Source organism: Actinia tenebrosa, unplaced genomic scaffold, assembly GCF_029948245.1.
Source record: "Actinia tenebrosa isolate PJP-AT-01 unplaced genomic scaffold, QUT_ActTen_1.0 PGA_scaffold11__36_contigs__length_13525064, whole genome shotgun sequence".
Lineage (NCBI taxonomy): Eukaryota > Metazoa > Cnidaria > Anthozoa > Actiniaria > Actiniidae > Actinia > Actinia tenebrosa.
The window spans coordinates 6,601,112-6,625,818 of NW_028292571.1; the positions used below are offsets into that span (position 1 = coordinate 6,601,112).

General features: G+C 37.4%; 3 protein-coding genes and 1 pseudogene across 4 annotated transcripts; 1 reads left to right on the forward strand and 3 right to left on the reverse strand.

The window, feature by feature from the left end:
* Positions 1 to 386: 386 nt before the first annotated feature.
* Positions 387 to 24,695, reverse strand: LOC116306937 (beclin-1). Its single transcript, XM_089027438.1, has 15 exons — positions 24,393 to 24,695; positions 23,177 to 23,256; positions 20,972 to 21,027; positions 20,215 to 20,299; positions 19,565 to 19,739; positions 18,833 to 19,052; positions 18,067 to 18,150; positions 10,848 to 10,908; positions 10,569 to 10,657; positions 9,726 to 9,797; positions 9,128 to 9,166; positions 8,680 to 8,722; positions 7,776 to 7,825; positions 1,379 to 1,435; positions 387 to 694 (listed from the first exon to the last, which is right to left on the reverse strand). The coding sequence occupies exons 1-15, from the start codon at positions 24,520 to 24,522 to the stop codon at positions 589 to 591; spliced, it is 1,347 nt and encodes a 448-aa protein (XP_088883564.1). The 5' UTR covers positions 24,523 to 24,695; the 3' UTR covers positions 387 to 588.
* On the reverse strand, positions 1,877 to 3,294 carry LOC116306939 (uncharacterized). The gene has a single exon (XM_031717081.2). It carries the CDS (start codon positions 2,759 to 2,761, stop codon positions 2,201 to 2,203), a length of 561 nt encoding a protein of 186 aa, XP_031572941.1. The 5' UTR covers positions 2,762 to 3,294; the 3' UTR covers positions 1,877 to 2,200.
* LOC148912407 (uncharacterized) lies at positions 3,969 to 5,177 on the forward strand (annotated as a pseudogene). The gene is made up of 2 exons (XR_016119286.1): positions 3,969 to 4,023; positions 4,322 to 5,177. The product of XR_016119286.1 is annotated as an uncharacterized LOC148912407 (transcript).
* LOC148912408 (uncharacterized) lies at positions 5,631 to 7,721 on the reverse strand. The gene has a single exon (XM_089027440.1). It carries the CDS (start codon positions 7,492 to 7,494, stop codon positions 6,415 to 6,417), a length of 1,080 nt encoding a protein of 359 aa, XP_088883566.1. The 5' UTR covers positions 7,495 to 7,721; the 3' UTR covers positions 5,631 to 6,414.
* Positions 24,696 to 24,707: the final 12 nt, after the last annotated feature.

Here is a 24,707-nt window from a genome sequence, read left to right on the forward strand (position 1 = left end):
ATATTTTCTTTAAAACTCATATCAACGAAGAAGGCTTATTGCGTGCGGAATTTTAGAACGAGTAATATTCGCTTTAAACTTTCGATTTGGTTGCAATATTTTCTTCAAAAGTCACAATCAGTCAACGTAGTTTTAGCACGAGCAATATTCGCTTTGAGACTTAATATATTAATAAGGTTGCGAAAAAAATGCACGAGTCGACATTGTCACAATCTGTATCATCCCATCATAGCACAGAATACAAAACAGAGGTATTACGACTACGGAACTTTCGCTGCAAAAAATATATATATACATTGATTTATTTTATTGATTTACCTTGTATAATATATATGTATATATATATGTTATATATATATATGTTATATATGTATATATAATAACAGCCAATGTCAACGATCAGAATGATTCTGGTAAAAATGTTAGACGATTTAGTCAAGATTACTATCATGTAAGTAGAAATGTTTGTATGGTCTTACTATCAGTTGTCTGTCCCGTGTCAACGATCAGAATGATTCTGGTAAAAATGTTAGACGATTTAGTCAAGATCACTATTATGTAAGAAGAAATGCCTGTGTGGTCTTACTATTATTTGTCTGTAAATTGTGATGATACCCAGGCCAAGCCCCATTTTAGATTAGTCAACATGAATTTGAGTGCTTTAGTCCATTGTTCCTCCGAGTTGAACTGAATCCTGATACGAATAGAAAAGAAAAAAAATTATCAAGAGTAAAAAAAGGAAAGGGAAGAAGGGGATACTCGTAATCGCTAACTGACAAGAGGTAAACGAGTCATGTGAGGCTTGCCTTGGAGGAAATGCCGGGCCTTAGAGGAGAACCCTGCCTTGGAGGAAATGCCGGGCCTTAGAGGAGAACCCTGCCTTGGAGGAAATGCCGGGCCTTAGAGGAGAACCCTGCCTTGGAGGAAATGCCGGGCCTTAGAGGAGAACCCTGCCTTGGAGGAAATGCCGGGCCTTAGAGGAGAACCCTGCCTTGGAGGAAATCCCGGGCCTTAGAGGAGACCCTGCCTCGGAGGAAACCCGGGCCTTAGAGGAGAACCCTGCCTTGGAGGAAAACCCGGGCTTTGAAGGAAAACTCTGGCCTTGGAGGAAATCCCCGGGCCTTAGAGGAGAACCCTACCTTGGAGGAAAACCCGGGCTTTGGAGGAAACTCTGGCCTTGGAGGAAATTCCGGGCTTTGGAGGAAAATTCAAGCCTTGGAGGAAATCCCGGGCTTTGGAAAACTAAAATGGGAGGGTGGGAATGGGAAGAGAACACAAGGAAAGAAAAAATCGAAAATAAAATGAAATAGAGATATTAAAGAGGGAAGCAAAGAAAAAAAAAGAAAGAACCAAAGGAGAGAGAAATCATTTTTCTTACTTAATTGAGAATGCTCCTCCACTACCACTGGAGTCATAAATCTTGCCTTTCTCCATTCTGTTGGAAAAATACAAGAATAAATAACCAAAACAACCGAGGAAAAAAATCAAAAAATATATACTTGTAAGAATGTCGGTATAGGAGCCGGTCTAAAACAGAATAGCTTGATAATCTTATAATAAGGTATTAATGCGAACTGCAGTGCCATTATCAACAAAATCTTAGTAGAATAATCTGTAGTAGACCTGGATGCTATGGTTCTCGGAACAAAAAGGTATCTAAAGCTCTTTTCTTTCTTTTCTTTTCGTTTCTTTCTACCTATTCGTTCCATCCTTTTTCCCCTAATTCTTTTCTTTCATCTTCATTTGTTTTTGCTTTCCCGCTACGTCTTATTTTTGATCTTTTAAAACGTTATTATTTTTTCTTTTCTTTCTTTCTTTTTTCTTTTATTTTCAGGCCATTTTTCTTTCTTTCTTTTTTTTTTTTTTTTTACCCTTTTTTTCCTTTCTTAACTTAACTTATCTTCTCTTCATTTCTTTCTTAGATTCTTATTCTTCCTTCTATTTTTCTTCTCCTTATCTTCGTTTTCCATTTCCTTTTATCCCCTGTTTTTCCCCTCTATCTTTCTCTTTCTTCCTTCCTTCAAGTCTACTTTAGTTATGAAAACGTTAACTAACAACATAGTATTCCTATGCCTTTATTCTTTTTCCAACAATAAGTTTTCTTGACAACATTTTCCTTTCAAGATCCAATATAGATATTCCTGGTAAAAAGCAACAGAGAGATTAAGTTTGAGTTAAAAGTTCGTTGTCGTGCAGGCATTTAACGGCGGCGGCGTCCAGACTTTCCTCTTGACTTTGGTCGCGCTTTGGAAACTCTTCTCTTGGTAGGAGTCCTGCGCCTCGTTTTTGATCGCTTGGTAAACGCTTTCGATTTTCTGGGCTTTGTTCCAGCTCTTGGTTTCCTTGCCTTCCTTCCCTTTCGGCGTCTTGATTTGGCCTTGGATTTTTTGGTGATTCTCTTGACCGAAGCCTTGCGCGCTCTTCTTCCTCTTCCTTTCTTGGCAGTCTTTCTTCCCTTGCGCTTTGCTGACCTTCGTCGTCTTTTAGTCGGTCGTTTAGCAGCAGCTGCTATTGGAACTTTAAAAAAAGTACCACGCTTGATTAGCGCACCGGTCTTGACTCCTCGAGAAATAGCAACTTTGACAGCCAACGCTGAAGACGCGCGGATGTTGGAGTTGTTCTGGAGATACTTGAAGATCTCCTTGTAGTTTGATCCCGCACGACTTCCAAGGGCTTCAACTGCTTTCACAATCATGTCGGTCGTCACAGCAACCTTTCTTGCCCTCTTTGCACTTCCCTTTCTGGATTTTGCTCGGGCCATTTTCGAATTCTTTCAAAAAATTTGTTGGATAGTCTTGTCTCGAGTGTGGTCAGATTAAAATGATTTCCGCGCAAATTGTTTCTAATTAAATAAACGTCATCGCGCGCGATTATGACGTCATAATTAGCTGTCAATCATTCTAATTAATTCCCTTATTTGGTGCGATAGTAGTTTAATTATAAATAATTAATCACTGGCTGTTCCAAAGTCGGAGTAAAATCGGTTTCGGCTATTATTACTCTGCGAGACTATCTTTCAGTCTCCCTCATTTGATATATTGGGCTACCTGTGTATTTATTGCATCGTCAAATAAACGGCTGTCATTTCGTCTTATTCAAGTCTTTCCCGGCTTTTCCCCTTTCCCATTCCCGTTCATTCCTTCAATTCCCAGCACTTCCCTTTCCTCCTTTTTCTTATTCATCTCTTGCCTATGTTTCCTAATTCTTTTACTTTCTTTTTTCTACCATATTTATTCTTCATTACACATACAAGTACAGACGCAAATATTATTTATAATCTTTTCAACAAAGAAAGCATTGATCGACGGTCTCAGAGTAAGAATAGACTGATTTAGCATCGGGACGGCGACGCCGAAGACGACGTGACGGCGCGCGGTATGGACTGGAACTAGCGGTTTTTAACTTCCGGTTTTCGAAGCGACGTCCTACACGTCCCGTTCAGGACGGCGTTTGCAGTCATTTGACGTCGCGAAGAAAACGTGAAAAGTAAGTAGTCTTTAATTTACTTTTATATCCTAGAAGGTGATATAATTAAGCAAATGCTTGACTTAAAATACTTGCCAATTAGTTCACTAGATAATTCAATTCGTCTACAATTCATTTTACTTCACAAATGGAAAGAAAATACGTGGATTAGCTTACTATCAAGCTAATTAGCGAAATGTCACAGCTTCTAGTTACCGGTGTAATAAAACTGTTGCCCCTGGAAATTGTTTTTGAATTGTTTTAATGAAGAAATTTTAAAGAACAACTCGACTAGGTACTAGCTTATCAAGGTTATTACTATTTATAACAACAACAACAATTAATGTTGTGCTTTAAAGTTTTATAAATATTCATATTTTATCACATCTTCCTCGTTGTTTTTTCATTCCAGTGATGTGTCAAGAGGACTGTTTTTATCGATATTTTAGTCATATAAGATTAAACTTTGTAATTCTAATTTTTCTCATTTTCCATTATAATAGCCCATTGTAATAGATAAAAACGAAGAAATAGGATGGAATCTGAATCAAAGAAAAAGTAAGGCTCACTTCATAATAAGACTACAAATTTAATATTATTTACAATGTAAACACCTCATGCAAAAATAATCATTAGAAATACCATTTAAATTTGTTTATATAATAACAGAAATTATATTATAAAAACAAAATAATTAAGTATAAGCTCATAAAATATTAAGTAATCTAAGTATAATATAATAGCAATATATACAATGGTACTATACAATTATAACACTACACTTTTATCTCATGATCAACAAAAACGTCATGAGCTGTTTTATAATTGGCTTATATTTTTCTATCTTTATTTATAGGTCAGTAATGACTTGGGGTGAAACTAAAGACTTGATGATGTTGAGGGTGATTGCAGCAGAGGGAGTTTTTGTACATAAATTTGGTAGCAGGGAAAGAGGCAAAACCTGGCAAACCGTTGCCGAGGAATTAAATGCCCAGCCAGGTTTTGAAATAAATGCGAGATCAGTAAGAGACCGGTATACTATCCTATCAAAAAGACTCCAAAAAGAAAAATGCAAAAGAAAAGAAAGAAAGTGGTGGTGGAGGACAAGAGCCAACTGAAATCGAAGAAATATTAGAAGAACTGGCAGAAATTGCAGACAGTACAGACAAGAGATGCGAGGAAGAAAGTGAAAAGAAGAAGGAATTGAATGAAGAAGACAAACTCAAGGCTACAGATATGAGGGATAAGGCTATGGAGAGGTTTGGGCAAACAAGGAAAAGAATCGCAGCGGATCACGATGCTGGAGATGATGCCACAAAACCAGAGAAAGTAAAGAGAAGGTCTTCATCTGATACACTTGAATGGCTTAGAGAGAAGGGAATAGAAGACAAAATATTGAAGGAAGAGGAGACAAGACAGAAAAAAGAAGAACTAGAACTTCTGCGGGTGCAGCAGAAAGATCTTTCCAAGCAGCTCATATTGCAGCAACAAAGCCAGCAGGAGCAAACAAGGCTGATGCAACAGCAAATGGCTCAACAAATGCAACAGCAGCAGGCACAACAACAACAGCAACAGCAGCAATTTCTCATGATGCAACAACAGATGCTGGCTGTGATACAGCAGCTAGGTCATTCAAGTTCACAAAAAAGGGACTAATATTATTGTAGCCTAAGTTCCCTTTCTCTTTAGTTTGTGGGTTTATATATATATATATATATATATATATTCATATTTATAATTATTTATATATCATACAGTTATATATTACCTTTCACCTGTATGTACTTCATGCCACGTGGCACAAAAGGCTTCTTAATTATTTATTGTGCAGGTACATTTATATTCAATATCTTTACAACTTTGGGAATTTATGAACCTATAAATATATTTGACATTTTGAATAAAGTAGAATGCAATAACAAAAAAAAGATAAATAAATTATTTACTTTCAAATGTATTGCAATGTCAAGTTTGTAATGTCAAACAAATGCTATTCATGTGTCTTCCATTAAAAAAATAATTTGAATGATAATAAATGTTATTTGACTATCCTTGAGGAAAAAAAACATGTAAAGCATTACATTTCATTTGCCCTATTTTCCCTAGATGTCACAGTTTCCTCATAAGGGGACGAAGTGATTAAGAACAATAAGAATTTGGAGCTCTGATGTACCTGGTTTTCAAACATTTTATTAACTGTTTTTCCCAGTTCTGATTTCCGAGTTCAATTTTTGCAGTTTTTGTGTTTTTGCTGTTTTATCCTCCTCCCACAAATAAACACGATTCTTTGTGTAAATTAAACCGAACTGTTTTGATAAAACATCACACTTTCATAAGGTAATAGCAGATACAGTAAAAAGTCCCGCATATAATAACCTCCACTACTTTTCCAAGTCAGGTTGTTATGGTTCTTAAATATTTGGAATCTAGTGACAAATCAGGTGAGTAGGTCCATAACAGGTTCTTAAATTTACCAGCCAAAAACAAAAATTCTTAGATCCTTAGCACATGCTTTGCACATTGCCAAAGCTTTATGCTTTAAAGTGTACAGCATATCAATGATAATTGAATTTACATGGTCTCATTTTATTTACATATTGATATTTCAAATGTTTATATCTCCAAAAAGGAAATTTGAAATACAAAAATAATGCAACCATACTACTACACTGTTCACATATAAGTGATTTTGAACATAATAAAAAATCTTTGATATCCACTTTAAGCATACTTAAGAAATGTATCATTTTTCATGTTAAATTTCAGCCTGGTGATTCTGACATTATCAACTGGTTCTCAAATGGAGTTTTTACTGTAGTCTGTATTAAAGTTATACTCTATTACCTGCAAACAGTTATTTCATGTCGTGGCATTTGGATCTATCTAAATGTAAGTGTATAGATTGAAACTTAACCAAATGCTACAACTTAAAACAACTGCTATATATAACTACTGGAAATACTCTTGTAGGGTAGGAGGTGGTAAATTCAAAAACTGGGAAACTATATTTTCATATAGACATGTTCTTGCATTCTCCAGCAAAGCACTTACGAGGTAGAGCTTTCCAACAGCACTAAGACCAACTTTTAGTTGTTTTTTAAAGTCTACAAACTTGAAATAGTTGGTAATGTTCCCAAACATCCACTCCACTGAAACTCTGACCTCACTCATTGCCTTGTTGTACAACACCATATCGTTGGTTAGATGTGCTCCCCTATATGGAGTCTGGAGATGCACATTTAATGGGTATGCTGGATCCCCATAAAGGCAAAGTGGTTCTCCATTTACCCAGGCAATACGCCTCAGCTCTGTTAGCATGTTGGATTCCTGTAGAATCGTGCTGTCGTGTCTCCTTCCCTCGTATGGTCCACACATGTTTGCAATCATCCCATTTGGTGTCACCACACTTTGAAATTTTATGCCGTGAACTCTTTTATGGCCATTGTAGAGAACTCTTTGATTACGCTTTGGCCTTGAAACCTGGCGAAGTGTTCCATCCACGAACCCAAAACAGTTAGACAACGGAGCACCTCGTCGATGAATTGCTTCAGCATATTCTTGTAATTTCTGTGGTTGTAACATTGGTTGATTCCAGTCTGAAAGGCGATGGTGATGGCTGTCATAAACGAAATCCAGAACCGTGTTAAAAATAAGGCACAACTCGCTAGGATTTCTTCCGAATCTGGGCACCATATCACTGTATCGACAAGGGAAAGCAAGCCTTTTCAAAAGCACACAAATGGCTTCGACATCACTACATACTGTTCGCTGACAACATACAAACTTTGGAGGAAATCCAAGCGCTTCAATCAGGCCATTCAAATCTTTCTTCGCAAATCGCAGTTCTGTTCGACATTCAGTATCATCCCAATCATCCATATCAAATCTACCAAATTTCCAATAAGGAAATACTTCTCTAGAGGAATTGGCATTGTAGAGAAGAGCAAATTCATACTCGTCGATAATGTTTTGGTCGAAAGCAAGCAAAAGGGCTTCTCTGACAACCTGAAGTCCGCCACCTGTGGCCATAACTTTAAATACGTTACTGTACTGTAGTTGCTTTGACTTTTATAGGAGTGTTTTTATTTTTTTTGAGAATAAACCACAACAAAAACAAACCGACGCCATTTGGATTTTCTCTTGTATCCGTCACGTCTTCGTCATGCTAGCTAAATCACGTATACTCACGCCGTCTTGCCGTCCTAGAACCCAGTCCATACCGCGCGCCGTCACGTCGTCTTCGGCGTCGCCGTCCCGATGCTAAATCAGTCTAATATAACAGCTCACGAAACAGAATTGATTTTTCGTACCTGTATGGTAAACAGAAACGTTTGTCCACCTTTTCTACGGCTTCTTTGAACTAGATGAAAAAGAAAGGAATGCGTAAGATAGAGAAATAAGCAGTGTACATTTGCATACTTACAACAGAGTTCAAGGGGAGTTTCGCGCCCAATAGCTGGTACTATCGTCGTGTACGGATTAACGAAGTACGTCATAGGTTTCCGAACACACGAGTGGGACTTAGAAATTTTGGTTCTCCTCACTTAGAAAAAAAATTAAGTGAAGACACCAAGAATCGAACTCGGTACCTTCGGCACCAAAGAACTACTACAATCCCAACCCTAACCCTAAACCTAACCCCTAGACCACGAAGTGAATTCGGTTGGGTGGTCTCATTTTTTAGTCATATTCAAACGATGTATCATCAGCGCGTGCAAATAAATATTTATTATAGTTTAATTTATGCTATCGTAGGGTACGATTACTAGCCGATTACTTGAAATTTGAATTTGAATAGAATTCCCCTGACAATTCCCGTACACGACGATACAACCCAATAGCTGGTACAAAAGTATGACAAAAGTACAAATCTTTTTCTTTGGAGTTTTGTTTCCCCAATTCCAAACCAAGTAATCCTATCTCTTTGAGTATTATTGCAGGATTTACTATGAATAATACTCAAAAAAAAAAAAAAAAAAAGATTTATTACCAAGAGGTTTGAAACAGGAAAAAAAAAACGCCCGAACTAAAAACTACGGTTCTATTTGCTATTCTTGTCACTTGGTTGGAACAATATTCTGTAACTGTACCACAGATACATCGATCTCGTTCGTTCTAATGTTGGTTGTCTAATATGACGGCCTATGATCATGTCACGTGACTAGGTTTTTTTAAATAAAGCGCAATATAATCTGTGAGGATTAATAGTATTACCTGTTGTAGACAATCTAAGAAGGCTACCATGGCTTGATCAAACCTAAAACAAGTAGAGAAACACAAATTGAGATAACCAGAATTTTGTACGAAGGTAAGAGTTTTGATTTCAAATAGAAACGACAACGATAATAACTATTGTATCATTGACATGAATTATTGAAACTTCTGACAAATGTCCAGACTATGTCACCTTAGTAGACGATAATACTCATTGGAGTTTGTTGCTCAGGATTAGCCTCGATTTTGGAGAATATTCTTGTTTTCCAGGGAAGGTTCATAGAATTTGAAAGTGTTTTTATTGTTGGAGTTGTGTATTCTTTGGTTTACTATTGGTATTTGTGAATATTCTGGTGCAGAAGTAAGGCTTATCCTGAGTAAATGGGCCTGTAGTAAAAAACACTTTGTTAATAGTCTACGCGCACATTTGGTTAAAAGAACAACTTACTTTGTGTCCCACAGAAACCTGAAGCCACCGGATCCATACCTGTGTTGGCATACAGTAACATTACTCATCATGATCCTAAATCTCTTAAAACACTCATTAATAATTCATAAGCTTATGGTCCAATTGGAGCCACCATACACGTCACGTGCATGAACCTTTATACCCGATAAAGTCCTCTTCATTAGTATTCAAGTGATTTTATATAAAGACACATGTGATCTTTATATAAAGACCACTCGAATACTATGAGGATGACTTCATCAGGGATGAAGTATGCATTCAAGTTTAGATGAAGACATAGAGCTTCATCAAGGTCATAGTCAACCCTAATGATCTTTGACTAACGTGCCTGTCTTTGCCTTGGCACGCAATATCCCAGGTGTGGGAGCTTCTATTGAATCTGGTTGCGCATGCCCGTGACGTCAAATCTCTATCGAAGTATAAAAATCCATGTTCGTGACGTGTATGGTGGCTCCAGTTGAACCAAAATCTTATAAATTGTTCATGAGTGTTTTAAGCAGCATCCAAGACATCAACAAGTATCAACCTTATCTACTTAAGCGATAGCAATATTACAAGTAACTGTACAGGTACATACAGTGGTAGTTCTCTTGACTTGTCTGACAATGACTCAAGGTATGAGTGGTTACCAAATGGAACAAGACGATACCTGAAAGGACAATGAAAAATGGGTAAAGGAAATCAAATGGGAAAACATTTTACTTTGTGCACGTCTTTCCCATTTCAGAACATGCATCATTCCCTTGAGTTTTATCCCTTTTACTTTGTGCATGTCTTTCCCATTTCAGACCACGTGTCATTCCCTTGAGTTTTATTCCTTTTACTTTGTGCATGTCTTTCCCATTTCAGACCAAGTATCATTCCCTTGAGTTTTATTCCTTTTACTTTGTGCATGTCTTTCCCATTTCAGGCCATGTGTCATTCCCTTGAGTTTTATTCCTTTTACTTTGTGCATGTCTTTCCCATTTCAGACTATGTGTCATTCCCTTGAGTTTTATTCCTTTTACTTTGTGCATGTCTTTCCCATTTCAGACCAAGTATCATTTGATTTCTTGAGAATAAATTTGTTTGTTTGAGTTACATTTTCAACATTTACTGGTGCAAGAAATAAATAAATTTCCATTATAATGAAAATTGAAAAATATGAAATGAAATGATAGTTAGGTGATATCTAGTTAAGAATTGTTCTGGGAAATCATTACATTACAGCCAAATTTTAAGGATCATCTCCCCGATTAACTAGCCCAGTAGTTATGATATTTTCTATTTCTTATACTCCGATGAAGAACTAGCATCCGAAACACCATCTTTTCAAGGTGTATAATTTTCCTTTTTATCATTACTGTTTCATTAGAAACACCGACGCAGCTGACACTAGTTTTTAGCTAGTTATATCTTCATATTTTCTATGGGTCAATACCTTTCAAATGTCAGGTTCATCTTCCTGGCCAGTGAGTGAAGCAACAAGACAGTCTGACCCCAGGCTGCATTGATTTCACTCCATTCAACCTTGAACATGGCACAAAGGAAAAAATAAGAGAAAAGAAATAAAATAAAATAAAATATGATACAATAACATTTATTTTAAGAGGGATATACAGTACATCTTAAAACAACAACTGTATCAACACTATCCCTTTACACAAGGATATCCTTATTGAAGACTTGTATTATATCACATAACTTGATTGATACTTACAGGTACACTAGGCAGACGTCCCAGTCGAAAATTATTGATGGTGCCAAAATGTCCTTTATGCCTAGTCATTGAAATGATAAAGTTTAGCTATATTATAAGTTTTGCATAAAGCTGCATTGTGTCTACTGGTTTGATATGTGTGTGACCAAGTAAACAACACGTACGAGTTTCGTCTTTACTATAACTCAGTTTATTACCACAACGAAACGGCGAGAACTACGATAAGTAATCAATAGAAAAATTGATTAATTACACATCTACGATGTTGTTTTTCAAATGACTATAAGTATTTCTGTAATCTTACACTAAATACACTGCAACTAGGATTAGCTTAGACTGGTGTTTGACCATCCTAAATTACCTATTACAAACATAGCGACTTCGGCTATCTAGCAACTTACGATATAACTTATAAGACATTACTATTGAAGTAATTTTATATTTGAAACAACAACTAAACAATCTTGAAAACGGTTGCTTAAGGCAAACCTGAGATCAATTGTTTTTCTTACATTCTCTAGTTTTGCGTAAAGGAAGCAGACTTCTATGCTTAAGTAATATATAATAACAATGTTTTACTTACCAGTTTCGATTATTTCTAGTCTTTTAACTAACTTAATTAACACAACTTTTCTTGACTCTCTTTGAATGAACGTTGAACACAACTGAACTGACAAAGTAAATAACTAACGACGAAAACTTCGTCATATTTTTGTTTTAAATTAACGACAAAAAAACCACATCATACTTTTTGTATTTTCATGCGCGCTCTAAATTTCTAATGATGAGTGCGCGCGCTAAAAACGTTATGAAAACAACTGAAAATATTCAACTTGCCACACTCACCCCCACTTTTAAGAAATTGTCGTCCTCGACAATTCTAAACTATAAATAACATAAATTAAACATAAGTAATAGTCGAAACTTCGACCAAGTTCATCGTTGGCTGTCTACTTCTTTGCTTTTCCTCCAGTCGCTTGGACCTTCTAAGAGGTTGTACTGCTGACCAATCTTGTTTAGACGCTCTTACTCTTGGATCATCTAAATAACCCTCGCTTGTTGTCTTTGGTTTGGTTGGTTGTCTAGGCACACAGTAAAACACGTCCTCCTCCTCTTCGTCGTCATCATCTGACATTACTGACGAGTCAGCTGGTCTCTTTCCTGGTCCTGATGGTCCTCTGAGAGTAGACTGCTGCTCAAACATAGGGCGACACAATCTGAACGAGCTACGATGAGCTCGACGAGATGTGCCATCAGCAACTGATCTTAAAGTATAAATAGGGCTCCCATCCTCCGGTACTTTAACAACCACGTACAAAGTAGGATTCCACGCATCTTGGATCTTATTTCTTCCTGGAATTCTATTCCTCATGTAAGCGTGATCTCCAACGTTGACTTTAGGATCACAGATCTTTTTTGCAAGGTGTTTAGTGCGTTCTTCGCTACATTTCTGGAGCTGCTTGGCTGCATTCTCATAACCTTTGAAGAGTCGTTCCCTGTGCATCCTCAACCATTCGTCAGCGTTTTCTGCAGTTTCTTCCTCTCTCCTCCCCAGCAAAAAATCTAATGGAATAACTGGGTCTCTTCCGAACAGCAAATGGTATGGACTGTACCCTGTTGAAGCATGAGGTGTGACGTTGTATGCGTATAATAATTCAGGTAGATACGTCGGCCATCTTGCTTTCTTTTCCGATGGTATGGTCTTCAACAAGTCATGCAGTGTTCTATTGAATCTTTCGCATTGGCCATTTCCTTCTGGGTGATATGGTGTTGTTCTTGTCTTCTTTATTCCGTACATACTGCAAAGTTCCTTAATCACATTGCTTTCGAAGTTTCTGCCTTGGTCAGAGTGAAGCTGTTTTGGAATTCCGTACTTGAAGAACCATTCGTTCAGCAACACCTTTGCTGTCGTACTTGCTTTTTGATCTCTTGTTGGCACTGCAACTGTGAATTTCGTGAAGACATCGGTAATCACTAGGACGTTTTCTCTTCCATCTGACGACTTCTCGATCAAGGTGAAATCAATCGCCACTATCTCCAAGGGTTTACTTGCTAGTAATGTGCTTGATGCAGGTCTTACTTTCGGTGTGGGTAGCTTCGCTAGGTTACACCTTGTACAATTCTTAACATAAGACTCTGTATCTTTGTACATTCCAGGCCAGTAACATCGTTTACGCAACATCAGTATCGTTCTTTCTTGACCTTGATGTCCAAGCTGATTGTGAACGCCTTTTAGCACGCGATCTTTCATTACGTCTGGAATAACGAGTTGCTGTATCTCTCCATGGTGTGGATCATTTACACGTCTGTACAAAAGTTGATCCTCTTGATAAAGTCTGTCCAGTTGCTTAATCAGTACCAATGCCTTGTGGTGTTCTTTTCTGCGTTCTTGAGCGTTTGGTTTCCTCCTCTCTTTGAGATAGAATAGGGCTCTCTTTATGGATGGGTCTGATGCCTGCAACACTTGTATTTCTTCTTTTGAATATGAAGGAAACGAAAATGTTGGTTTGCTGTCTTCAACTGTAACTGATCTGCATTTTACGTCTGCTACCAAGGTACTCTGTAATTCAAAAGGTATCTTTGATCCATCTACGGGTATTTCGTTAGCGTCCAAGACGTCATCGTCTGAGTCCTCTTCACTTCCGTCAGGTCGTGTGCATCTTGATAGTGCGTCTGCTGCTTGATTTGATTTCCCGGTTCTGTACTTTATTTGAAAGTTGTAGAGAGCGAGCTGAGACGCCCATCGTTGTTCCACGGCACCCAACTTTGCTGTTCGCAGATGACTCAGGGGGTTATTATCTGTAAGGACAGTAAACGTCGATCCAAGCAAGTAGCTTTTAAACTTCTCTGTTACCGCCCATTTAAGTGCTAACATCTCCAGTCTCATCGAACTGTAGTTTCGTTCGTTCTTTTCAGTCGGTCTGAGACGTCTACTTGCGTAACTGATCACCACTTTACCTTCTTCTTGTTCTTGATAGAGAACTGCACCAAGGCCTGCAAGACTAGCATCGGTCTCCAATATGAATGGTTTGCTGTAGTCAGGATAACCCAGCAATGGCGGTGTTGTCAACTTTAGTTTTAATGTGTCAAACGCTTCTTGATGACGTGAAGTCCATCTTTCTCCTAACTGTAGGTTTGAATGTTTCTTTGTTACCTTCATTTCACCTAAGCAACTGTTCACTAATTCGTTTAGCGGTCCAGCAATTTGTGCAAACTTGTCGACAAACTTCCTGTAATACGACGCGAATCCTAAAAAGGAACGCAGTTCTTTCATTGTCTTAGGTACTTCCCAGTTTTCAACAGCAGCAATCTTTGTCGGATCAGGAGCGATTCCTTCAGCAGATACTTCATGTCCAAGGTATAACACCTTTGTCTTTAAAAACTGACACTTTGATGACTTCAGCTTCAATCCGTACTTCTCGATTCTTCCTAGCACAGCTTCCAGTCTCTGCAGATGCTCTTCAAACGTCTTAGAGTAAACGATTACATCATCGAGATATACGAGTAAAATGTTAAACATGAAATCACTCATACAACTTTGCATCATGCGTTGAAATGTCGCTGGTGCATTTGTCAGTCCAAAGGGCATTCTATTATATTCGAATAACCCGAAAGGCGTGGTAAAGGCTGTCTTGTGTTTGTCTTTCTCGTCCATTTCAATTTGATTAAATCCGCTGGCTAGATCCATGATCGAAAAGTATCTTGCTCCTTGAAGTGCATCCAAAGACTCTTCAATTCTGGGTAATGGGTAAGCATCTCGCACAGTCTTGGCGTTGAGTTGACGGTAATCCACGCAGAGTCTTAGTTCTCCGCTCTTTTTCCTGACAAGTACAATTGGAGAAGCATAAGGACTATGACTGTCACGAATAACACCTCTGCTGATCAGCTTTTGGATATGCTCTCTGACTTCCGCTAATTGGTTAGGTGGAATACGTCTGAACGGTAGACGAACGGGTACTTCATCAGTGGTATAAATCCTGTGGGTCACGCTGTCTGTATTTCCGATGTCGTCTTCATCGGTAGCGAATGCTTTCGTATGTTTACTCAGGAGAGCACGAAGCTGTTCTTTCTCTAGCAGACTACAATCTAAATCATCGATGTTGACAGGACAGTTCAGGTTCTTGCCACTACCTTCAGCTTTAGTTGACACTTCTATGCGATCTACATCTACTTGATTCATAGAGATTGTCTCTTCAGGTACTTCGTCTACATTGTAAGCAACGCCCACTCTTGTTCTCGGTTGTAACCATACGTCATCTTCATTAAGGTTAACTATTCTCACATAACTCCCGTTATTCTTTGCTTTAGTGTAAGTGTCCACAAGTACAAGGTTACCAGGTAATGGAGTCGATAATCTTTCAACTAGTATGTCATCTGAATCGCGAACTTGTCCACAGGAGACTCTTAACACTGCTACGGAACAACCAGCCACTCTCACTTGCGCTTTACCTGCCACTCGAGCGAAACCACAGGTATTAGGCTGTTTTCTCTCCGCTTGAACTCTAAGAACATTAATCCATGGACCTTGAATCTCGCACTCTTTATCAACATACAAGTTCTCTTTCAACTGACTAATAACATTCATCCCGATTAACGCTGGGAACTTACTCTTGACGGTGTCTTTTAGGATTAAGACTCCTCTTTGTGGTACTGTTATACCACAGGCTACAATATCAAGCTCGGTATAACCAATGTAAGGTATATCCAGTCCATTGGCTGCTGTAAGTTTCAGCCAACTTAAAGGCTTAAGGGCCTCTCCAACAAAGTGCTTTCTGAAAAAGCTTTCAGTTAAGGTCGTAACTTGCGACCCCGTGTCCAAAATACACGGTACTTTAACGTTATTCATAATGACAACGGCAGTAGGGCAATTCCCTACAGTCCTTTCAAATACGTCATCTGAATTATCAAAGTCTAAACTATCAGAAAAAGAGTCTTTGACATCCCCTCCCACGGCTCGACTCAATGCTGTGGGGGGCTTGTGTTTGACGAACCACTTGACTTGTTTTGCTCTTGCTGTGGTTTTGAAGATCTTTCTTGTTCTTGCGACTTGTTGGGGCAATTTTTGGCAATATGACCTAGTTCTCTGCAGTTGAAACACTCAATATTTTTGAAGGGTTTTCTCTTATCCCAGGCTCTGAAGGGTGTTCTCTTCTGTTCTTTAAGAGTTTGCACGGTCTTTACCAGGTCTTCAATCATTTTTTGCTGACGAGATATGGTTTCTTTAAGCTCTTTAAATCCTGAACCGGAAGCGGAAATAACTTCACACGATTTGACGTCATTGTCGGAGTAGAGATTGGTACGGAGTTCTTGCACTTTGCATTGACGGCTAGCTGTTTGCGTGACTTCTTCCTCTGACCATTTTAAAGCTTCTTCGCGGATTTCCAGAAAAGAAATGTGTGAATTACCTCTTATCAGCTTTTTGAGCTCTTTTCTGAGGAGAGAGTCTTTAACATTATCGACGAATTGATCACGGAGAGTCGCATCAGTCAGGCTGTCGGCTGGAGATTTTTGTCTGATTCTTTCAAACAAAGCTGCCAGGGCATGTGAGTATTCTCTGAGGCTTTCTTGATCTTTCTGTTTTCGGTTGTAGAACATTTTGAATAGTTCTGGCAGAGAATGCTTTTCTCCAAATTCCTTCTTTAATATTTCTGTCAATTTTTTAGGATTATTCTGATCTTCTCTGGGATGAAGGCGAATTTCTTCACGGGCTGGTCCGTCCAAGTGCGAAACGATGAATTCAACCTGCTCTCCCGCTGTCATTTTCCTTGCTTCAAATATTGCGTTGACTTCAGATAAAAATTCCTCAACTTTCTGGTAATAGTTTCCATCGTTGTATGACTTACCACTAAATTTCTTCAATCTCCGTTCTTGCTTATATACCACGAACTGTTTAGTGACTTGTTCTTCGTCTTTGTTTTTGCTCAAATTTCCTAGTTCGGTTTGTAGTTTTTCTACGAGACTTTTCAGTTCCTGAACCTCTGCCATTCTTGAAATTAGAGAGTCTTGACTGCCAACTGATCTCGCCGTTTTTTTTTTTCGTCTACTTACTGGTCTTTTTACAACTTCTGTATCCTGCTCGCGACGCCAAAATGTGACCAAGTAAACAACACGTACGAGTTTCGTCTTTACTATAACTCAGTTTATTACCACAACGAAACGGCGAGAACTACGATAAGTAATCAATAGAAAAATTGATTAATTACACATCTACGATGTTGTTTTTCAAATGACTATAAGTATTTCTGTAATCTTACACTAAATACACTGCAACTAGGATTAGCTTAGACTGGTGTTTGACCATCCTAAATTACCTATTACAAACATAGCGACTTCGGCTATCTAGCAACTTACGATATAACTTATAAGACATTACTATTGAAGTAATTTTATATTTGAAACAACAACTAAACAATCTTGAAAACGGTTGCTTAAGGCAAACCTGAGATCAATTGTTTTTCTTACATTCTCTAGTTTTGCGTAAAGGAAACAGACTTCTATGCTTAAGTAATATATAATAACAATGTTTTACTTACCAGTTTCGATTATTTCTAGTCTTTTAACTAACTTAATTAACACAACTTTTCTTGACTCTCTTTGAATGAACGTTGAACACAACTGAACTGACAAAGTAAATAACTAACGACGAAAACTTCGTCATACTTTTGTTTTAAATTAACGACAAAAAAACCACATCATACTTTTTGTATTTTCATGCGCGCTCTAAATTTCTAATGATGAGTGCGCGCGCTAAAAACGTTATGAAAACAACTGAAAATATTCAACTTGCCACATGTGAATAAAATCTAGATTACTGTAGATATCAATGAGATAATGAAATATTAACAGAAGCTAGCTGTGTTGTGAATGTTATTCCTTTTCAGGTCCTATTTCAGCAAACTCCCAGTCCCAGTGATGAATGAGTGGAAAATCTCATAATTCAGTATCAATTCTATTTCCCAATCCCAGTGACCTGCGATGTACTGTACTGTATTCCCAGTAAGTGATAATTGATTAGGAAATTTCTTGATAGTAATTCTATCCTTTCCAAATCCCAGCCCAGATGTGTGAAAGCAATAAGGAAATCCCAAACCCCAGTTTCCATTTTTTTCCCTTCAGGACCCCTCCCATCCAACCCAACCTTGTACAGCAGGAAAAAGAAAACTCACACATATGAAAGGAGAATAATAATGAACAGTAAAAGAAGAAATAAAAAACTCACCAGATATGGAATGTGCTGTTGAACACATTGGTTTTTCTTAGTTTGTCTAGTTGAGCCTGGGCGTAACGCATTTGGTTCTCGACACTGTTGATACAAGATATGAAGTCATGTGACAATATTTAATGCAGGGCTGAAAATAACCGCTAGTCATCAGAAAATGTCTGAACAGAATTAGAACTTGTCTGGTCAAATCTTTGCCTTGAAAGTCAAATTTCTGACTGATAATGATGAGCCAGAAATGAGGAAGATGGTTAGTATGATTGTAGATACAGTCAACTCTTGCCTTGCGAACACCCCGATATTACGGACACCTTGCTATTGCGGACAGGAGAAAAATCCCTGGCTAAAAATACTGACAAAGAAATGACCAAAATTATATTAACTCTCCCTATTGCGGACGCTCGCTATGACGGACAGTAAGTGAAGGTCCAAGGGTGTCCGCTGTAACAAGAGTTGATTGTAATGAAAATGGTTGTTAGGATTTCTCTATGTACTCAGTGTTTTTACATCATCCTGATATTGTTAGTGATATTAAAGAGCGGAGATATGGGACCACCATTTAAAGTGGCCATCCAAGTCACGAAAGTCTAACCATTTATGTATTTACAAAGGCAACACTTATTTTTTCAGATATTTTAAGGCCCTGAGCATCGATGTACGCATTGATTGGTCCCTCCACTTCCTATTAATCTTATACTCAAACGACTGAGCTTGGTACTAAGTACTGTAACTGTAACGTACAGTAACTTAAATATTTAACTCTAACCTTTGCTGTTCATCTTCAAATTCCAAAAGCTCCCTCTGGTATTCACAGTATTCTATATAGAAAGCTTTTTCAGCATCGTCAAGTTTTCTTGATGTTTGCTTCTCATTTTCCAAAGCTTCCGAAACTTTCTTACGCTCTTCTTCCACTTTCTCCAATTGGGCAATCAAGTCGGCTTCTTCTTTCTGTAGTTCTTCTAGCTCTTTGGAGAGAGACTCGTCTCCTATTGAATATCATCATGATTAAAACACTGTTCCCAGGGGGTGACTCTCTTGAAAAGTGGGTAGGGGGGCTCGACGGACGGTTTCGAAAATGACCCTAAAAGGTCACATAAATTAACTGAGATGCTGATTTCAGACCTTAAAAGGTGCGACCACATTTAAAATGACAATGTTTCCAACCATCATATCCTAGTACGACGTTTGATGTTTTATAAAAAATGAACAAATCTGACCCTAAATGGTACGAAGCCAGCCGGAGACCCTAAAAGGTACGCGAGGTCTCATTTTTGACTCTAAAAGGACCGTCGAGCCCCCTACCCACTTTTCAAGAGAGTCCCCCCCCCCCCCCCCCCCCGGGACACATCTGATGAATAGTGCATGGTGATAAACCTTTTCAGGCTTCTTACAACTGGCTCCTGTATTCCAGATGTCTCTGGTTCACCAGAACCAACTAGAGGAACATTGACAATGAAGACCAGTATGCAAAATTGTCATAAATATACAGTATATGTACCTGCTAATTGCTGTTCATTCAGTTTGTGAAGAAACTCTTTGTAGCTGCTGAATTCCTCTTCAGTGGTTTTTAGTTGCTTATCCAGCTGATCTAACAAGGTATCTGTGCACTCCTCACATAGTGGGTGGTCAATATCTGACTGTTCAGACATGACATCAAATAATTTGGTTGCCACCTGGAAATATTTTAAAGAAATTGTTACTGACAGTACTTCAATACTGTTTATGACGAATAATGGTGACTCAAGTCAAGTGTTGCTGATGTTAATAATGATGTCCAATGACGATGACAGTTACATGTAGTACTTAAAAAGTTGTTAATGAAGTTGGGTTGATACTTGATGATATTGATGTTGATAAAAATAATGATGTTTTAGATGATGTGTTGATGAGAATGTTGATTTTAGCTCCGATGATGATAGTAGTGATGATGACATACTGTAATGATGATGACATGATGGTGATGATGGTGGTGACAATGATGACATAATGCTGATCATTGGATGATAATTGCATGATGACAATAGTGATTAACATGATGGTGATGGCAATGGCATGATGGTGATTGCGATGGATGATAATGGTGATAATGATGATGACATGATGATGATGATGATGATGATGTTGACGAAGATCACAAGTTAAACTCACCTTCAGTTTATGGCTCAGGCTGTCTGACTGAATGACTTGAGTATCACCAATTAATGTGAAGCCATTCCCTTCTACTGACTGCATCCTAGAAATTGAAAACCAATTTAAAATATATTCATAACTAATGTAAATTTCACACTTAATACATGTAGACCCTTTAAAATTAAACTGAGTGAAAAACCAATACCAGCACTGGAAAAAGTACCTTTACTTTGGCAAGCCTATAAAGATTCATTATGACAGGTGTTACATGTGTATATTACCCGAGAAAACTTTAGTTGAAATATTTATATATATATATATACTGACAGACATTTTTATGCCTGCGGGCATAGTGTAAACTCCCACAAATGTTTCATCATAAAGTTTTCTTAGCCCAAGGGCGGATCCAGGGGGAGGGTCGGGGGTCGTGACCCCCCTGTCATTCCTGAGGTCAAATGGGCTTCCTGTGGTAAAAATGCGACTGAGATTCCTTTGCCTACAAAATTTACACCTGAGACCCCCCCTTCAAAAAACCCTGGATCCGCCCTTGTAGCCGATATAACACCTGACATAATGATTCTTTGTAGGTTTACTAAAGTAAGGGTGCTTTTTCTAGTGCTGTTATTGGGTTCTTAAAATTTAACTCGTTTCAATTTTTGGCAGCCATTTTGGCAAAGGGTTTATCTTGAGAATGTCTTTTTACTACTATCCTTGTTGTCTCTGGAATATCAACAATGTTTATTACATTAATCTTTGAGTCAGTAATGAGTGGTACCTTTCTGGCAGTATTTCTCGTCTTATGACCATATCCTCGCTGCCTTCTTCCTGCGGCTTCAAGATAAATACCTGTAAATCTACCTTAATAATGTAGTTCTAAATGGAAGGTACAGGATTCATAGCAAGGAGGGAATCAGATCAGGAAGAGAATTAACAAATGTATAAAAATAAATGTATAATTTTTATTGTAAGGTACACATAGTATTCTGTTCGATCAATGCTAAGATTCTAGATCGTGTATGGCAATTTTTTTATTTTTTATAAATTGAATTTTTTTAGCTTTTGAAAGGGCATGGACAATCTTAATGTATAGGAAAAACATACCTAACCTTTAAAACCTGATTTATCTTTCTAAATCCTGAATTTTGAGCGTTTTTTAATCTTTGGAAAATTTGGAACCGAGCATGGCTGGAATGGACTGGACTTCGGTTTACTGGATTGTGTGGATCGAAAAGCGTTTTTACCCTAAATTTGCAGTTGGTTATCCGATAATTTTTATTTTAATATGCATAACTAATAATTGTATTTCAAAATGTGTTTAAAATAAAGATAATTTTTTTCCATTACTGATAAACTTATTGGATCTTGGATCATGAAAAGTTTTATTCCTCATCTGCCCATTCAAAAATAATCCAACACTAGTATGCTTTTGAGACATTCATGTGCTACCAAGGTCTATTGAGTGCAATGAAGACACAATGTTTTCCAAGGTTTTATGGTTTTCCCAAGGAGGTGAATGATTGAATGTCATTGGCAGTTCAATTATTTATTTCATATTGCAATACCTTTGTTAACATTTCCTTCTGACATGCACTAAATTTTCTGGAAAAACTTCTGAATTATGAAATTATTATCCTTTTAAACATGTCCAAAATACCAGTTTAGTACATGCCTGTCTAATTATAAAATAGTTTGTTAAAAAAGCCAGAGGACTTAGGCTGAAGGCCAAGCATTATAATCTCATTGCAGATTGATTATAACGATGCTTATACCTTATCATACGAATCACAAATAAATATTATGTTAGAAATTAGACCAAATATAATGATATTGCCTTGCTTCTAGGCTGGCCATCTGCTAACAGTCAAACACCTTAGTAGGTATGAGATTTTCATTTGTTACCAAGGTCTATTGAGTATTCTATTCAGTCAATGCTAAAGCTTTTAATATTCTTGTATGGCAAATTTTTTTTATTTTTTATAAATTGAGTTTTTTAGCTTTTGAAAGGGTATGGACAATCTTAATGTATAGGAAAAGACATACCTAACCTTTAAAACCTGATTTATCTTTCTAAATTCTGAATTATGAGCGTTTTTAATCTTTGGAAAATTCGGAACCGAGCATGGCTGGAATGGACTGGACTTCGGTTTACTGGATTGTGCGGATCGAAAAGCGTCTTTACCCTAAATTTGCAGTTGTTATCTGATCATTTTTATTTTAATATGCATAACTAGTAATTGTATTTCAAAATTTCATTAAAAAAATCAAGATAAATTTTTTTTCATTACTGATAAACTTATTGGATCTTGGATCAAGAAACGTTTTGTTCCTTGTCTGCCAATCCAAAAATAATCCAACACTAGTACTTTTGAGACTTTCATATGCTGCCAAGGTCTATTGAGTGTGGTGAAGACACAATGTAAGGTGTGTGTAGGTACTACAACATACAGAGAGTACATTTAACACTCAACAACAACCCCTGTAAATCAATCAATCAATAAATATCTTTATTTAAGTGTCTAGTCGTTCTAGCACTTTCACACTAATTGGGGACACTTTTCACTCACATGCACTACCACTAATTTCATTGTTTAGTGCACACAACACTCAACTCACAAGTTGATTTTTACGGAGGGAGGAAACCAGAGAACCCTCCTGTTGGACTTACAGCCGTGAAAGGTGACAGCGTTAGCAGAATGAGCCACCCATGTTGGTAATGTGTTGATAGTGTGTCAATAAAAAAGAAAGGTAGAAATGTAGGCATTAAAGTTTATTGGTATGCTATCTAGATCAATAGTATTTTGGTAGCTAGTGTGATGGTAAAGCATCATTAGGATTTCAGTATAGTGCTAAAGGTTGTTGGTGTTGAGTCATCAATGAGACAGGTTTAAGATCACAGATTGCTAGTAGGTAGGTTCTTATAAGGTGCCAAGTATCATGCAATAACATTAAATCTTGCATCCCAACTCCAGAGTAGACATACCTCATTAATGATCTGATCCTGAGGTAGCAAGGCTTCATTGTCAGACCCTTCTTTCTTTGAAGGTAGAGGGGAAAGTGGTGCTACAAAAACAAGTTAATCTGTTAGTAAATAATTGAAATATTTTTGGACTATATATGTAATATGTACTGTTTAATAAACGAGCAGGAGTGTTTTATCGGGTATAAAACACGAGGCGTAGCTGAGTGGTTTTTGACCCGATAAAACACGATCTGCGAGTTTATTAAACGGCTTAAAAAACTCCTGATGTATGTTCTCATACTGAACCGAACTCTTTACGAAATGAACCAAGTTTGATAGAGAAAATCCAAGTTAAAGTTTATGCAAATGAAGACGAATCTATATCAGATATAAAACCTCTTTCATGGTCATGATTTCTATTGTGTTTCCTTCATGAATTATTAATGAGTTTTTTTAAATACAGTATGAGTGGCCGTGTTGTATCAGATATACAACCACAAGGCGTAGCCAAGTGATTGTATATCTGATACAACACGGACACGAATGCTGTATATGACTTATCAAATGTCTCGGTTAGTTCCTTTGTGTTTCACTAACATTTTCAAAATTAAAGTGAATTTGGCCAAGAAAACTCAACTTAAAATTTATGCAAATGAACACAGTTTTGTATCAGATTTACAACACTCTTCATGGTCGTGATTTCTGTTGCATTTTGATAAATATAAATATATATATATATATATATCCCTATATGAACTGTATGGAACTCCCCTATATATACATGTAGTCAAGTACGTAGATATCATGGCTCGATCCTACAGACAGTCATGCTGACCAGTGTGTATAACGCTGTTTATAACACTGTGTACAATAGTGTCGTATTATAATGCTTAGCTATGAAAGAGGTGATGAAGTCTGACAGTATGTAATATGATACATGTAAATGATGATTTTATTATAATTTAGAAGACGGTTATCTTATTTTATACCAACAGAGTTGAAGCGTATGCTACTCTCATATTCATTCTACATCTGGTAATCAAACTTACTACTAAGGGGGAGAGGGAGGGGGATTGTCAAAAGTGAAAGAGTTGGGGTACAAAAATGACACAAAGAACCTCTTATTGATAGAATCGTTAATGATGATAAGCCTGTACGGTATGTGCTTGAAGCGTTTGTACTAGAAACAAGAAACACATCAGTGCATCGATCATTTGAACAGGATCTCATTACCAACCTGTTAGTTCAGCTAATGTATCAGAATCTAAAGACGAAAGGTTTGGATCGATCTTGAGCGGCCGATAGCATCTCTGACAGACAAACTGTACATATGTAGTTCCCTTGAAGATTTCCTGTTTGGCAGCCATTTTGAAAGATTTCAAGGCCGTCAAACTCCAAAGACTACCAAAAGAAACTGTCCTTAGTGAGTCGATCAGTTAGGATATACCTTAATTAACATCACATGGCGATAAAAATCATATTCATGCACGATTTGAAGGTAAATTCAAAGCTAATTTTGTACAAAGTTTTTCATTTTGATTTGTTTTCGAGT

Excerpts from the sequence above, each read along its gene's own strand:
- LOC148912408 (XM_089027440.1), bottom strand. The coding sequence starts at position 7,494 with ATGGCCACAGGTGGCGGACTTCAGGTTGTCAGAGAAGCCCTTTTGCTT.
- LOC116306939 (XM_031717081.2), bottom strand. The coding sequence starts at position 2,761 with ATGGCCCGAGCAAAATCCAGAAAGGGAAGTGCAAAGAGGGCAAGAAAG.
- LOC116306937 (XM_089027438.1), bottom strand. The coding sequence starts at position 24,522 with ATGGCTGCCAAACAGGAAATCTTCAAGGGAACTACATATGTACAGTTT. Across the intron at positions 21,028-23,176 it reads AGGATCAGATCATTAATGAG|CCGCAGGAAGAAGGCAGCGA; the intron begins GTATGTCTACTC and ends TTTATCTTGAAG. Across the intron at positions 20,300-20,971 it reads CGAGAAATACTGCCAGAAAG|GATGCAGTCAGTAGAAGGGA; the intron begins GTACCACTCATT and ends TTCAATTTCTAG.